Source organism: Elephantulus edwardii, unplaced genomic scaffold (genome assembly GCF_000299155.1).
Source record: "Elephantulus edwardii isolate Elephantulus edwardi_28Jun2011 unplaced genomic scaffold, EleEdw1.0 scaffold00013, whole genome shotgun sequence".
NCBI lineage: Eukaryota > Metazoa > Chordata > Mammalia > Macroscelidea > Macroscelididae > Elephantulus > Elephantulus edwardii.
In genome coordinates this window covers 1,475,744-1,491,334 of record NW_006399763.1, presented here as the reverse complement: position 1 = coordinate 1,491,334, position 15,591 = coordinate 1,475,744, and the positions used below count along the sequence as shown (strand labels likewise).

General features: G+C 39.8%; 1 protein-coding gene and 1 pseudogene across 1 annotated transcript in view; both read left to right on the top strand.

Moving 5' to 3' along the window:
- Window positions 1-11,242, top strand: part of CEP57L1 (centrosomal protein 57kDa-like 1) — a 37,308-nt gene extending 26,066 nt beyond the window's left edge. The window contains exons 7-10 of the mRNA XM_006881160.1: window positions 4,875-4,952; window positions 5,119-5,309; window positions 9,291-9,435; window positions 11,021-11,242. Coding sequence (XP_006881222.1) covers window positions 4,875-4,952; window positions 5,119-5,309; window positions 9,291-9,435; window positions 11,021-11,242 — 636 coding nt within the window. The remainder of the gene's footprint in view (window positions 1-4,874; window positions 4,953-5,118; window positions 5,310-9,290; window positions 9,436-11,020) is intronic.
- A 2,812-nt stretch (window positions 11,243-14,054) lies between these two features.
- LOC102857990 lies at window positions 14,055-15,125 on the top strand (annotated as a pseudogene).
- Window positions 15,126-15,591: the final 466 nt, after the last annotated feature.

Below are 15,591 nucleotides of genomic sequence, written 5' to 3'. Positions count from 1 at the left end.
TGTTTACATGTATATAAATTTGTTGTTGTTGTGTGCTATCAAGTCACCTGTGACTCATAGTGACTCTGTATGATAGCTCTGAACCCTGCCCTATCCTGAGCCAGTCTCACTGACTCTAACACAACTAATCCATTGCCCCAGTTACAGTGTCAAACCATCTCATCTGAGATCTTCCTCTCCTGCACTGTCTCTACTCCCTTCCAAGCATGATGTCCTTCTGTAAGTGGAGTTGTGAAGTGAAGACAGAGTGACTAGGGGGTGGCAGGGGAGTGAACCTATTTTATAATTTTTAACATGCTCTTATAGTCGGTCATCTCAGCCTCAAAAACACCTGCAGCATAAACAAAGCACTAAGACCATACCAAATAGCTAAATATTGATACAGTTCTCAGAACATGCTAGAGCATCTTTTATCATTATTTAGGCTTCTTTAAAAGGAAAGCTCTGTACACTTCATGGAAAGGGCAACCATTTGTGCTTACAAGGCATTCCTTTTTTTGCTCAGGGATGCTGCACGAGGCGTTCCTCACTACCTGAAGGAGTCACATCAGCTTTGTTCCCCCATGACTTCACATCCTTCTCTAAAGGCTAGCTCTCCTGGCCATGTGTCCAATGTCTGTGAGATAGAGCTTCCAAATCCTTGCCTCCAAGGAGAAACTTGGTTTCACCCTCTGTAAGACAGACCTGTTTGTTCTCCTGTCAGTCAATGGTATGTTCAATACTATTCTCCAGCACCATAATTCAAAGACAGTTTTTCTTCTGTCATCCTTAGTCATTGTCCATATCTCTCACGCAGAGCAAGTAATTGTGAAGACCATGGCCTGGATCAGGTGCGCTTTAGTCTCTAGACTGACATTATTTCTTTCTAGCACTTTGGAGAAGTCCTTGACAGCAGACTTCCCCAATGTAATTTGTTTTTTGATTTTCTGACTCTTGATGACAAGAGTGTTGATTGTAGAGCCAAGCAAGTAGAAGTTATTAGCAACTTCAATCTCTTCTTCATCCATCATGGTGCTACCAATTGGCCCAGTGGTGAGAATCTTCATCTTCTTGATGTTTGTTAAGCTTTAATCCCTATTGAAGACTACAGTCCTTGATCTTCTATAGCGAATGCTTCAGGTCCTTCTCAGTTTCAACACTGTATCATCTACATAACACAGGTTGTTGATGAATCTTCCTCTGATCCTGGTGCCACACTCCTCCTCATATAGTCCAATCTCCTGAATGATCTGTTCTATATATAGATTGAAATGGTATGGAGAACAGGATGCATTCCTGACACACTACCTTTCTATTTTTGAAACATGCAGTGTTTCTTTGCTGTTCTGATGACAGCCTCTTGTTCCAAATATAAGTTTCACATGAGCACAATCAAGTGTTCTGGGATTCCCATTCTTCTCAAGGTTAGCCACAATTTGTTGTGATATACACAGTCAAATGTCTTTGCATAGTCAGTGAAACACAGATTGACATTCCTCAGGTCCTCTCTGCTTTCAGCCAAGATCCATTGAACATTGGAGATAATGTCTCTAGTGCCACAGCCTCTTCTAAACCCAGCTTATATTTCCAGTAGTTCTTTGTTAATGCACTGTTCCAGTTGTGTGGGTTTTTTAATAATCTTCCACAAGCATTTGCTTGTGTGCAGTATTAGTGATATTGTTCGATAATTTCCTCACTTGTTGGATCACCTTTTTTGGGGGGATAGGAATAAATATGGATCTCTTCCAGTCAGTTGACCATTGCCCTCCAGATTTCTTGGCACAACCTGGTGAGCACGTCCAAGGCAGCATCTGTTTGTTGAAATATGTCAAGTGGTATTCCATCAGTTTCTGGGGCTTTGTTTTTTGCCAATTCCTTTAGAGCAGCTTGAACTTCCTCCTTCATCACTATCGCCTCATGATCATATGTTGTTTCATGAAATTCTTTGGTGTCAGCCAATTCTTTTTGATACAGTGACTCTGTATACTCCTTCCATGTTCTTTTAATGCTTCCTGGATCATTCAGTATTCTGCTCATAGCATCCTTAAATATTGAAACTTGACACTTAAATTTGTTCTACAGTTTCTTCCAGCTCTTTACACATTTCATTAAATTACTTTGCTTTTTTATAAGCTGCCCTTTGAAACCTTCTATTCAGGTCCTTAACGTCTTGATTTTTTTTCCCCTATGCTTTGGCTTCTCTGTGCTCTAGTGCAATATTCAGAGTCTCTTCTGACATCCATCTCTGTCTTTTTTTCCTTCTCAGTCTTTGTAGTGACCTTTTGCTTTCATCATGGATGATGTTCTTAATATTCTGATACAGTTCATCTGGTCTTCGTTCATTATATTCAAGGCCCCATACCTAATCCTTTTCTGAAATTCAGGTAGGATAGACTTAAGGTCATATTTTGTTTCCTGTGGATTTCATGTAACAATCTTTAGCTTTAGTTTCAACTTGTATATCAGTAGTTGATGGTCTGTTCTACAGTCAGCACCTGGCCTAGTTTTTCACAGCTGATATTGAGCTTCTCCAATGATTCTTTCCACAGATATAATAGATCTGATTCCTGTGCATATCTTCAAGTGACATCCATTTGTATAGTCTGCATTTATGTTTCTTATAAAGAGTATTTGCAATGAATAAATCATTGATTGTACAGAATCCTATCATTCTATCTCCAGTCTCATTTCTGTCACCGAGTCTATGTTTTCCAACCAGTGATCCTTCTACCATGTTCCCAACTTTTGCATTCCATTCATCTATTATTATTAATGCATCTTCATTACATGTTTGATCGATTTCTGGCTGCAAATGTTGGTAGAAATCACCTAATTCTTCCTCTTTGGCTCTTGTTGTTGGTTCATATATTTGAATGATACTGGTATTCACTGGACTTCCTTGTATGCATATGGAGATTTATCCTGTCACTCACAACATTGTATTTCAAGATGGGTCTAGAAATTACTTTTTTAACTATGAAAGTGATCCTCTTTTTTCTCACCCTTTCATCTCCCACATAGTAGATCATATGATTATCTGATTCAAAATGTCCATGCCAACCCATCTCATTTTGCCAATACCTAGCATGTCAATATTTATGCATCCCGTTTCTTTCTTAACAATGTCCAGTTTTTCTTCGTTCATGCTTCTCACAATCCTATTCCAATTACTAGTGTCTCTTTGCAACTATTCCTCCTCCTTCGTGTTTCCATAGTTACATATATAGGTAGATAGTAGGAGCTCTGATAGTGCTATTAGAGAGCCTGGATGCTAACCAGAAGGTTGGCAATTCAGACTCACCAGCTGTTCCTTGAGAGATAAATGAGGAAATATCCTTCTATAAAGATTTCAACCTTGGAAACTCCATAGCTATATATAGGTTCAGTCACTATGAGCTGCAGTTGATTTGATGGTGAAAGTGGATTTGGTTTTTCATTTAGTTGTATATAATGTCAAGAATTTGCCTTTTGAATTGGAGTTTGCATTTTGAATTGGATTGGAATTGGATTTTGAAGCTCCATCTCACATACTTTGGGCATGTTGTCAGGAGGAACCAGTCCTTGGAGGAGGACATCATGCTTAGAAGGTAGAGGACAGTGTAAGAGAGGAAGACTCTAGATGAAATGGATTGACTGAGTGACTGGGGTTATGGGGGTAGGCATGTTGGAAACATTGCCTCAGGATAGAGTAGGGTTCAGAGCTGTTGTACATAGGGTCGCTATGAATTGCAGGTGACTCCATGGCCCATAACAACAACAGTGCTAAGAAGACAAATGTAATTCTATTTGATCGTATGGTTCTCAAATCATAATCTTGATGACCACTGTTGGTACTCATTCCATATGTATATAGTGAGTGTTTCTGTGTTCCATTCACTGTGAAGCCAGGGATGCTGTATGAGAATTCTGACGATGACTGTAGGTGCACTTTGTGTTCACTGTGATGAAGCAACCATTGTATTTTACTTTGATTGTACTCTTACTATGTAATAAGAATTACTATTCAATACTTTGACTTCATTGTTATAATTTTTTAAGTAAAATTTGCAAACCACAGTCATAAAAACAGTTATAATAATGCAAAACATTATTCTTTTGCTTATTTCCTTCATTAAATATTTGCTTTGTTTCTTATATGTGCAGATATTGTACAACCACTGTTATTTCAAGCATGCAATATAAGTAGAATAATATTATATTTTAGATACAATATTTAAGAGACTATCATTTTTCCCCCCCCTTGCCTAATTCCCTGGAAATCTACCCAGGGAATTTTTTTTCTATTTGCATGTGTCATTTTTTTATTTTATTGCTATATAGGATTTCATGATATTAATGTACCATGGTATAGTTAGCTATTCATCTGCTAAAGGATATTTGGTTAATTCCAGCTTAGGGCTTTTAAAAAGAAAGCTGCTATGAATATTTGAGTGCAAGTTTTTATGAGAATATAAGTTTTCTTATCTCTGGGATAAATACCAAGGATGCAACTGCTGGGTCATATGCTTAATTGGATGTTTAGTTTCATAAGAAACTGCCGAATTATTTTCCAAAGCTGTTAGTCTATTTTACATTCCCTCTCACAATGAATGAGTGATTCTATTTTTCTGCATCTTCACAATATCTAGTGTCACTGCTTTTTTGGTTTGTTTTGACCAGTATGATAAGAGCTTAGTGATTGGAATGTTAGTTTGCATTTTCCTAATAGCTAATGATTAATTTCTTTTCAAGTATTTACTTGCCATCTATATGTCTTCATTAAGGAAATATCTATCCATGTCTTTTGCCCATTTTCTAATTGATCCATTGCTTTTTTACTGTTTAATTTTTAGAGTTCTTTATATTATAAAGTTGTTTAAAATAATATTTGTTTCTTTCCCCCTTGTGCTCTTTAGAAAACTAAATGTTTAAAGAGTGAACTACCTCAGCAAAGTTATTCAAAATTTGGAGCACCATCTTTTATGTCTGGGAAGGTAGGGGGACGAAAATGAAAACTTTGTTCAAAAATCTACACTTTGGGCTTTAGTATAAGTTGTATTTAAATGTAATTATTTGAAATTGTTCTATGTTGTTTCTTTTCCCCTTAAGTCTGACAGTGCATGCCATTTTGAGACTGCAGCTATGCAAAACCTCCTACAGATGATGCAAAATTGTGACCTCCACACTTTTCTGAAGCATGCTAAAGCAACTGATCCTCGATGTCTCCAGAAACATAGTAAAATTCCTCAGAGCAGAGCTGCACCTCCTGACCCAGAAAAGTTTATCCCTATTTATGATAATTTATCTGAACTTCTGACAGCAATGCAAGATGAGCTGGACCAAATGAATATGTAAGGGTTTTTCCTCTTTACCAAGGAAAAGTAAAAAGCTTTTAGAAATTCTCTTTGTCCCCTTATACATTTTTAAGGCCCTATTCAACCACTTGCACTTACTTCAGTTTGATCTACAGATTTGTTGTCAGTGATTTTTTCCCTTTTAATTTATTCTTGCTGTATAAATTTTTAATTCTGTGTATTATGTAATGAGAAGAAACAGCTGCAAATATCCATTCATAGTTAAGATATGAAATGTATGAATGATACATCTAGGAAACTTGGAAGTTGTCAAAAATTAAATGGAACCTGCAGAGATTTTGGGTCCTCGTGAGCTTGGAGTGGACTGGTATTGGTTGTTTGGCAATGAGCAGTCATATTGGCAACTACACTAGGAGAGAGAAATTGAAGAGCAATGGCATTGCCTCCATTGCTAAAAGAACATTTCAAGACCTTTCCTGAAATACAGCAGTATCTGTGATGGGATAATATCCATACACCTTCAATATGGATTGCATCTCAACATCAAGAAGACAGATTTTCTCACCACTGATAAGCAACATCATGATAGATGGAGAAAAGGTCAAAATTTGTCAACAAAATCATCTTACTTGGATCAGTAATCAACATTCTTGATATCATCAGTCAGGAGATAAGAGATTTGCATTGGCAAATCTACTGTCAAGTGATATCTCCTGAGAAGAAAGGATATTAGTTTGAGGAGTAAGATATGGCTGATTCAGCATGTGGTCTTTTCCATCATTTGCTGTGCCTCTGAGAGTTGGACAGTGAACAAGGAGGACAAAAGAAGAATTGATGCCTTTGAGTTGTGTTATTGGAAAAGAGAACTGAATATCCCAAGGACTATCAAAAACCAAACAGATATGTCTTGGGGAAAGTGCAGCCCTAGTGCTCCTTAGAGCAAGCATGGTGAAACTTTGTCTCACATAATTTGGGCATCTTATTGGGAAAGGTTGTTCCTTGGAAAGGCATGTCATGCTTGGAAAAGTATAGGGTCAGCCAAAAAGAGGAAGACCTTCAAGATGGATTGACACAGGGACTGCAGTAATGGACATAAGTGTGCCGGAGATGATGAAGATAGCAAAGGATAGAACAGAATTCAGATCTGTTGTTCACAAGATAACGTGGAGTCAACTCAATGGCACCAAACAACAATTAATGTGAGGAGCTATGGTGACCTACTGGTAAAGAGTCGCACTGGCAACCCAAATTTACACAGTTGAAATCCACAAGCTGCTCTACGGGAGAAAGATGGGAAATCTCCTGTCGTGCAATTAACTGCCCCTGAAAACCTGCTGGAGGATCAACCATGGCTCAGTTCTGACTCAGTGGAACACAACAACAATTAATGAGATTGTTACTCAGATTTACACAGTAGTCTCTAATGACAGAGATAAAGAAAGCTAAGATTTTTCACCAAGGTCCCTAGTTTGAATTGATCAAAAATGCAATCAAAATGCAGTGATCCAAAGGATAAGTAATTGGAAAATGACATTAGTGATAGAAATGACATCTGAGATCTCGTGACAAGATTTTAAAGATCAACAATTTATTCATTGCAAAAGCCTTTTTTTAAACAATTTTATCTGTGGAAACAGAAAATGGAGAAGTTAATTATCATCAGTCATAACAAAATTAGGGATAGTCAGCAAACGAGATCATCAGTTGCTCAAGTGCAGGTTCATGTTGAAGCTTAAGAAAATTTAAAGTCCATGAGAGCCAATGGTTAAAAACCAGATAAATTGTGGTGTGACATCAAGGACATTATACATGAAGAAAGCAAGCATCATTAAAAAAGACAGTAAAGAAAAGAACAAAATAGACATCAGTAGAGACTCAGACACTTGCTGTTGAAAATGTAGCAGTTGGAGCAAATCTTTTCCTGTCCAGTTTACAGCCTCTGAAGATTCATTGGAGAGTCAGCTGTGAGTCAGTACTGACTTGATGGCACATGACAACAACTTTAACAAAGCAAATGGAAAAAATGATGAAGCAAAAGAAGTGACAGAAGAGTTCAGAAAGTGCCTTGAGTAGGCAAAACAGAATATAGTAAAATAGCACTGGTCTGTCCATTTGCTGTACAGAGGTAACTCATGGTTGCTGTGATGCTAAACACTGTGACACTGATGTGTCAATGTGATAACAGTTACCCATGGTGGACAGTGTTTGGTGGAGCTCCCAGATTAAAACAGGCTTGGAAGCAAGAGTGGCATCCACTTCCGAAATAGCTTGCCTCCAGAAACTCTATGAACATGGAGAAACGATGAAAGTTATTCAAGTGTTCAGGTCTTTCATTCATAGGGTCACTGTGAGTCACCTACGACTTGACAACACTTAACAACAATGAAATGTAGAGGGGAAATGTTAAAAACCAAAAGAAGAGAACATATTTGGCATTTTTTCAAGCTGAAAGAACTGAAGAAAAGTTCTGGCCTTGAATTATAATATTAAAGGATTCATTGGGGGAAATACTGGATGATGCAACAAACATCAAAGGACGGTGGAAGGAATACACAGACTCATGTACCAAAAAGAATTGGTCAGCATTCAATTATTTCATGAAATAGCATATGATCAGTAGTCCATGATACCGAAAGAAGTCTAAACTCTAGAGGAGGCATTGGCGAAGAGACCCCGAAATTGAGGAACACTAATTGTGACGTTTCAAGAGACAGTCAGGTAGAAGAGACAGATATTTAAGCCTTTTGCAAAGAAGAGTGCACCAATAGAATGGAGAAATTATTGGACAATATTAATATCACATGCAAGTAAAATTTTGCTAAAGGATTCAGATTTTTCAGGATTCTTTAAGGGTCTGAGTGTGGGTGGCACAAGTGATTAAGACTTCCACTGCTAATCAAAAGATTGATGTTCACATCCATCCATGGCCACCTTGACATTCAGGTTCTGAAGTCATGGATTTGAAAGCTGTGTTGGAGCAGTTCTACTATGCTCACATTGGATTGCCTGAGTTAGCATTCGCCAGATGGCAGTTAGCATCGCAGTAACAAAAGAGTCTGGAGATATTTCTAAGTATCACTAAGATTTGATTGTCTTTCTCACCCACTTTATTATTACAGCTTTTAGTAGCTGTTATTGAGTTGGCTCCTAACTCATGGTGGACTCATACATTATAAGATGAAAGGCTGTCTAGACCTAACACTATCCCTATCAACAGTTGTGTATTAGATCATTGGATCCTTTGAGTTTTTATTGATTGATTTTCTGAACTAGATCCCCAAGTCTTTCTTCCTAGTCTCCATCTGGAAGCTCCACTGAAACCTCTTAAGCATCATAGAAACATGTAAGTTTCCATGGAGAAATACATAGTGACTACACATGAAGTATATTGACTGGGACTTGAACCTGGATCTCCCACATAAAAGGCATGAATCCTACGGCACTGCACTATGTCATCATTGTCCCAGTAAATTTAATTTCCAATTTTAAAAAAAAAATCTCCATTGTCATCACATCAGTTCCAATGACAGCAGGTTTTGGAGGCTGTAAATCTTTTTTTTTGTTTGTTTGTTTTATTTTTTAATTTTTTAAAAATTTTTTACTTTATTATTTTTGTGTGTGTGTGGACCATCAAATCAGATCTGACTGGTACAGAAGGAAATTGTCCCTCCTTCCCTGGCAGAGCATCTGGTGGATTCAAAACGTGAGCCTCTGGGCTTGCAGTGCAGCTTCTTGCCACTAGGCCACCAAAGCTCCCCTGGCTGTAAATCTTTACAGAAAAGGCTGCCAATTTATCTCTGAAGTGTCTGGTGGATTTAAACCACTGACTTTTCAGTTAGTAGTGCAGCCAGACCTTGTTTCTAACTCCTTATAACCCTGTGTTAAACAGTCCTAAAGCAGGAAATGTTCTTTGAAGACTAATATTCAACTCTAAAATTTATGATTGAATAAGAAGTTGTTTAGTTAGGGCAATGATAACATATGTAACAATGTTTGATATTTGCTTTTGTTTCATAGGGAGCATCAAGAATTACTGAATCAAATGAAGGAAACTCAAAGCCCTTCAGTCTGTGAAGACATAGGAAATGAACTAGAGCATTTAGTAAAAAAAATGGAAATTAAAAGAGAGCAAATTTCCAAACTGAAAAAGCATCAAGACAGTGTAAGTGGGTTTTAATATTTTAATAAAGAGATACTATTTGTGGAGTCAGTGTTCTGTGTGATATAATAAATTTGGACTGTATATGTGCTTTAATGAAAAGACAGTAGACCGTAGTCTCTCAGGCTTGTTCAGGTTCAGCTATCTGACCCTTTGCAATTGAATGAGCTTCTGAAGTTGCTCATCAAGGTAACATAAAGAACATAAACTGTACAGTTTAGTTCTGTATTCAGAGATAGCTTTGTGTTATTGTTATGTACCATCGAGTTGGAACTGAGTCACTGCTGATCCTCCAGCAGGTTTTCAGAGGCAGTAAATTGTGTGAGAGTTCATTGCCCATCTTTCTCCCAGGAACAGCTGGTAGATCTGAACCTGAGCCTTTGGGGTCGCAGTGTAGCTTCTTACCACTAGGCTAGTAAGTTAATTCCCCTATGCCACCTACCCAGTTGTTCTTTAGTATTCCTTTCCTGTATGCTTCCCTTCTGTAATACCTCCATGATGCCTATAATGCTAATAGGGCTCTCATTTCGTGCATACATGAACCTGGCTCCTCAAGCTCCTAAAATCCAATCCTTAAACTACACTATTCCTTCTAAAACAAGCTGTGCTGTGTTCCATTTCCTGAGGACCTGTGCTCTGTTGGCTAGAGCAAGTAAGGGAGGAGTTGTAAGAGAGACCCTCTACTAGTGTGTGAAGCCATAACCACTAAGAATTGCTTGTTGTTGTTGTTGTTGTTGTTTGATACCGTCAAGTCGTAGACGACTCATAGCGACCCTATGAACGGACAGCCTGAGCATTGTTCGTACATAGAGTTTCCAGAGGCAAGCCATTTCGGAAGTGGATGCCACTCCTGCTTCCAGGCTTGATTTAGTCGGGAAGCTCCAGCCAACACTGTCCACCATGGGTGCCCATTACCACGATTGGCACATCACTGTCACAGTCTTCAGCATCACAGCAACCACGAGTTACCTCTGTACAGCAACGCACAGACCCGTGCTATACCACCTAGAAGAATGTTTGACAGGAAGACAATTTGAACCTGGCTGAGGGCCACAGAGGAAGAATTGCTTAGTTGTTGTTAAATGATGTTGACTTTCACTCATTGTGACCCTATGAAAAACAATCCAAAACTCTGTTCTATCTTGTACAGTATTGTGAGAGAAGAATCATTAGATATAGTATCTTATCCCAAGTCACTTTGGCTATATAGCTTAAGTCTGGGGTAAGCCTTTTCAGGAAACTTCAAGGTACTTCAAGTAGTTCATCCATGGCCACAATGAGTTCTGGTTTTACTACTAATCCAAAGGTCAGCAGTTTGGATCTGCTAGCCCTTGAAAGACACGCAACCCTTTCTGTAAAGATTTACAGCCTTGAAAACCCAGTGATGGGTCACTGTGACTCACAATGACTCGAAGGATTTTCTGGATTTAACACAATTTTAGATATATAACAGTTGTCCAATAAATGCAAAGTTACTAAAACTTTTTTTACTTTATGTCATCTTTAAGCTCTCAGTCTGATCCAGTAAGTTTAGGTTCTGCTTTTAGTGTATTGTTGATGGAAATTTTAGATTTCTTTTTCTCTCCAGGTCCATAAATTACAGCAAAAACTTCAAAACCCAAAGATGAGTGAAGCCTCAGCTATTCTTCAAGAAGATAGCAACTCGAAAGGATCAAAGAACTTAAAAAATAGCCCTGGAAAGCGTTCACATGAAACTAGCTCTCTTCAGAAAACCAGCCACTTTCATCCAAAGCGAGTCCATAATCTTCAAATGAAATTGAGAAAAGATGATATCATGTGGGAACAGTAACACAATAGCAAAACTGTCACCTTAAATGAACTCTGTCAATAAGATCTTGAATTGTCTAAAGTGGTTTTAATTTAATATATCTTTATAAAAATTTTAATTATGTTTTAGTTTCTATTAAGTATAAAATAGTAGGGTTTTTTTTAATTAATGCTTAATAACCTATGAAGAGTCCCAAATAATAAATGCTTGCTTGTTTTTTTTTCCTTTTTTATTGAAATGATTGATCTCATCATGTTTTATAAGATTGTTCATGTACCTAAATCCAAAATATTTAGCTGATTATCTCTTCAAACTTTAGTTAAATTTGAGAAATAAATGCCACATGCATTTTACCTTGGTAGGCTTCTAACTTTAATTAAGGACCAATGTAAAATGAATAGAATTTGGCTAGCTCTTCCAACTCTTAGGACTGCAAAATTTTATTTTTTTTAATTTTTCGTTTTTAAAATGAAATGGCTCAATAGGTCTGCAATTTGGTGAAAAAGCCTTTAACCTAAGTCTTTGTGAGAATTACAAATAGAAACTCATTGTTACTTCCCTTTTAGAAGACAGTAGTGTAACTTAACTGCAAACGTTATCTACTTCTTTTTCCTTTCTCTTTTCAATTTCTAGTGTGTGAAAACCAGTGATCTGCTTTGTCTTACTCCTTTACAACATAAACTTGTATTCTATGCATTATAAATAATGTTCATTAGTATAAATTGTGAATATGATCTTCTAAGACCCACAAAATTGGCATAACTTACTAAGAAAGTATAGTAATAGGGAGTTGGCCTTCTGCTACCTAATTAAAAATCAGGGTAATATGGTACTTCTTAATACTCTGAAACCAATGATGTCATAATAAGTTGTATATATATGCTTTGTAATAAACTTATCCTTGCTCACCAATATTGTCAGAGGCTTATAAAAAACGACTATGACTCTTTTGATCTGTTCTATTGCTCACTCAAATCCTTCAGGGCATCCAAAGAATTAGAGGAATGAACTGAAGTTAGACTACAGACAAAAAAGGGAGGAAGTCAGAATTTAGGATTGCTCTTTAAGAGAAAGTGATCCCAAGGCACAGTTAGAGTGTATCTGAACTGAATCCACGGAATTCACACCCAGGGGATGTTCAAGCTATAAATGGGAGAGGATTTCTAGGTCAGGATTCTGGGGAGCTGTGGAAACCATTTTTAAAAGGTAGTCTTTCTCTCCTTCCCCCACCCCTATTCTGGGAAATTCTACATTAAGTGTATTTAGGAAAAAGGGAAAGTGTGGATTTTCTGGGCAGGAAAAGAACTATAATTTGTACTAATTGTAAGCAGAAATAATATCTTCAAATACTAAGAAGACAAAAGATTCTTACCACTGGTCCAATAGGCAGCACCATGATAGATGGAGAAGAGATTGAGATTGTTAGTAATTACAGCTTGCTCGGCTCCACAATTAACACTCTAGGCACCAGCAATCAGGAAATCAAAAGACGAATTGCACTAGGAAAAATCTGCTGTCAGGGACCTCTCCAGAGTACTGAGAAGCAACGATGTCAGTCTGGAGACTGAGGTGCACCTGATCCAGGCCATGGTCTTCACAATTACTTGGCATGCATCAGAGAGCTGGACAATGAATAAGGATGACAGAGGAAGAATCAGTGCCTCTGAGTTGTGATGCTGGAGAAGAGTCTTAAACATACCATGAACCACCAAGAAAACAAGTTTGTCATGGAGAGAGTGAAACCAGGTTTCTCCTTCAAGGCAAGGATTTTGAAGCTCCATCTCACATACTTTGGTCCAGGAAGGACCAGTCCTTGGAGAAAGACATCATGCTTGGATGGAGGGTGGAGGGACAGCACGGGAGAGGAAGACCTCGGATGAGATGGACTGATACAGTTACTGGGGTAATGAGGGTAGGTGTATTGGAGTCAGTGAGACTGGCTCTGAGTAGGGCAGACTTCAGAGCTGTTGTGCATAGGTCACTATGAGTTAACAGGCAACTCAACAGCACATAACAACAAACAACGTGCAAGTGGAGAGAGACCAAAAATGGGCACGTCAGTACTTCAAATTGAAGAAATTAAGGGCACAGATAAAAGCTTTCCATTTCAAAGAGTGCATGTGTCTTCACAAACTTTAATGTCCTCCCACGGTCAGCTCCTTCAGCACCTGAGATGGTCCATAGAGTGGTTCCCCAGTTGTCAACTTAACCTTTTTTCACTTTGCAGTTCTTCCTCAGGAGAGTAGGAGCTTTAACTTGGCAGAAACACCACCACCACCACCTCATCAGAATAATGCTGTGGATCATAATCATCTTTCTGTGACATTTTTTTTTAAATGCATTTAGAAACGTGGCTGTCGTTGTTAGGTGTCGTTGAGTTATATAGAACTCATAGCAACTGTGAACAACAGATTTTGAGCCTGTCCTAACCTGTGCTGCCCTCGCAATCTCTGACATACTCAGGCCCATTGCTGAATATTGTGTCAATCCACTTGGTAGAGGATCCTTCTTTCACTGGCCTTCCGTCTTTCCAAGCTTCTAGTCCCTTGCCAAGGGATAACCTCTCCTAGCAACATACTCAAAGTATGTGAGACAAAGTTTCCCATCCTTGCCTCTGAGGAGCACTCTGGTTGCACTTTTCCCAAGACATATCTGTTTGTTCTTTTGGTAGTACATGGGATATTCTGTACTTCTCTCCAGCACCACAACGTGAAGGCATAAATTCTTCTCATATCCTTATTCATTGTACAGCTCTCAGATACATAACAAGTGATTGAAAAGACAATAGCGGAGTCGGCTTCCGGGCGGGCATTTCGAGCGCGGCAGCGGCAGGATGACCCTTTGGGTGGACAAGTACAGGCCGTGCTTGCTGTCGCGCCTGGACTTCCACCGCGAGCAGGCGGCACAGCTGCGGAACCTGGTGCAATGTGGCGACTTCCCTCACCTCTTAGTTTATGGGCCGTCAGGTGCTGGGAAAAAGACCAGGATCATGTGTATTCTGCGTGAGCTCTATGGTGCTGGCGTGGAGAAGTTGAGAATTGAGCATCAGACCATCACGACACCCTCGAAAAAGAAAATCGAAATCAGCACCATTGCAAGTAATTACCACCTCGAAGTTAATCCCAGCGATGCTGGGAACAGCGACCGGGTGGTGATCCAGGAGATGCTCAAGACCGTGGCGCAGTCCCAGCTGCTGGAGACCGGCTCGCAGCGGGATTTCAAAGTGGTGCTGCTGACCGAGGTGGACAAGCTCACCAAGGACGCGCAGCACGCCCTGCGCCGGACCATGGAGAAGTACATGTCTACCTGCCGGCTCATCCTTTGCTGTAACTCCACCTCCAAGGTCATCGCGCCCATCCGCAGTTGCTGCCTGGCTGTCCGTGTGCCTGCACCGAGCACTGAGGACATTTGCCAGGTGTTGTCGACCGTGTGCAAGAAGGAGGGCCTGACGCTGCCCGCCCCGCTGGCCCAGCGGCTGGCCGAGAAGTCCGGCAGGAACCTGCGGAGGGCCCTCCTCATGTGTGAGGCCTGCCGCGTGCAGCAGTACCCGTTCACTGCAGATCAGGAGATCCCTGAGGCGGACTGGGAGGTGTACCTGAGGGAGACTGCCCACGCCATCGTCAGCCAGCAGAGTCCTCCGAGGCTGCTGGAGGTCCGAGGACGGCTCTATGAACTGCTAACTCACTGTATCCCTCCCGAGATAATAATGAAGGGCCTGCTCTCGGAGCTGCTGCACAACTGTGACGGACAGCTCAAGGCCGAGGTGGCCCAGGCAGCGGCCTCCTACGAGCACCGGCTGCAGCTGGGCAGCAAGGCTGTCTACCACCTGGAGGCCTTCGTGGCCAAGTTCATGGCGCTTTACAAGAAGTTCATGGAGGACGGGCTGGAAGGCATGATGTTCTGACGGCCACCGCACAGTGTCCTGCTGGGACTGGGTCTGCACATGCGTGGTGCTCGTGGGATAGACGTGGGTCCAATAAACCAGCCTCACTTGGCCAAAAAAAAAAAAAGAAAAGACAATAGCCTGAGTCAGGCACACCTTAGTCTTCAGACTGACATCATTGATCCTCAGTAATTTTGGCATTCCTGACAGCAGACTTGCCCAATGCAAAACAAACATCTACTGACTGTTGGCATAGTTGTGGACCCAAGTAAAATGTAATTGTTGACAATGTCAATCTTTCATAGATTTTCCTGTGGCTGAATATACAGTAAAATCTACGAAAGTCAGAAACTGTAAGGTAAAAATAGAGGGTTCCAGAAAAGTGGTGACTGCAGCTGTCAAAGACAGAGAACTTGTGGGACCTGGAAAAACAAGGCAGCCCCATCCATTTGCAGCTCTCACAGATTTCAAGTTTTGTTTAGTTTTT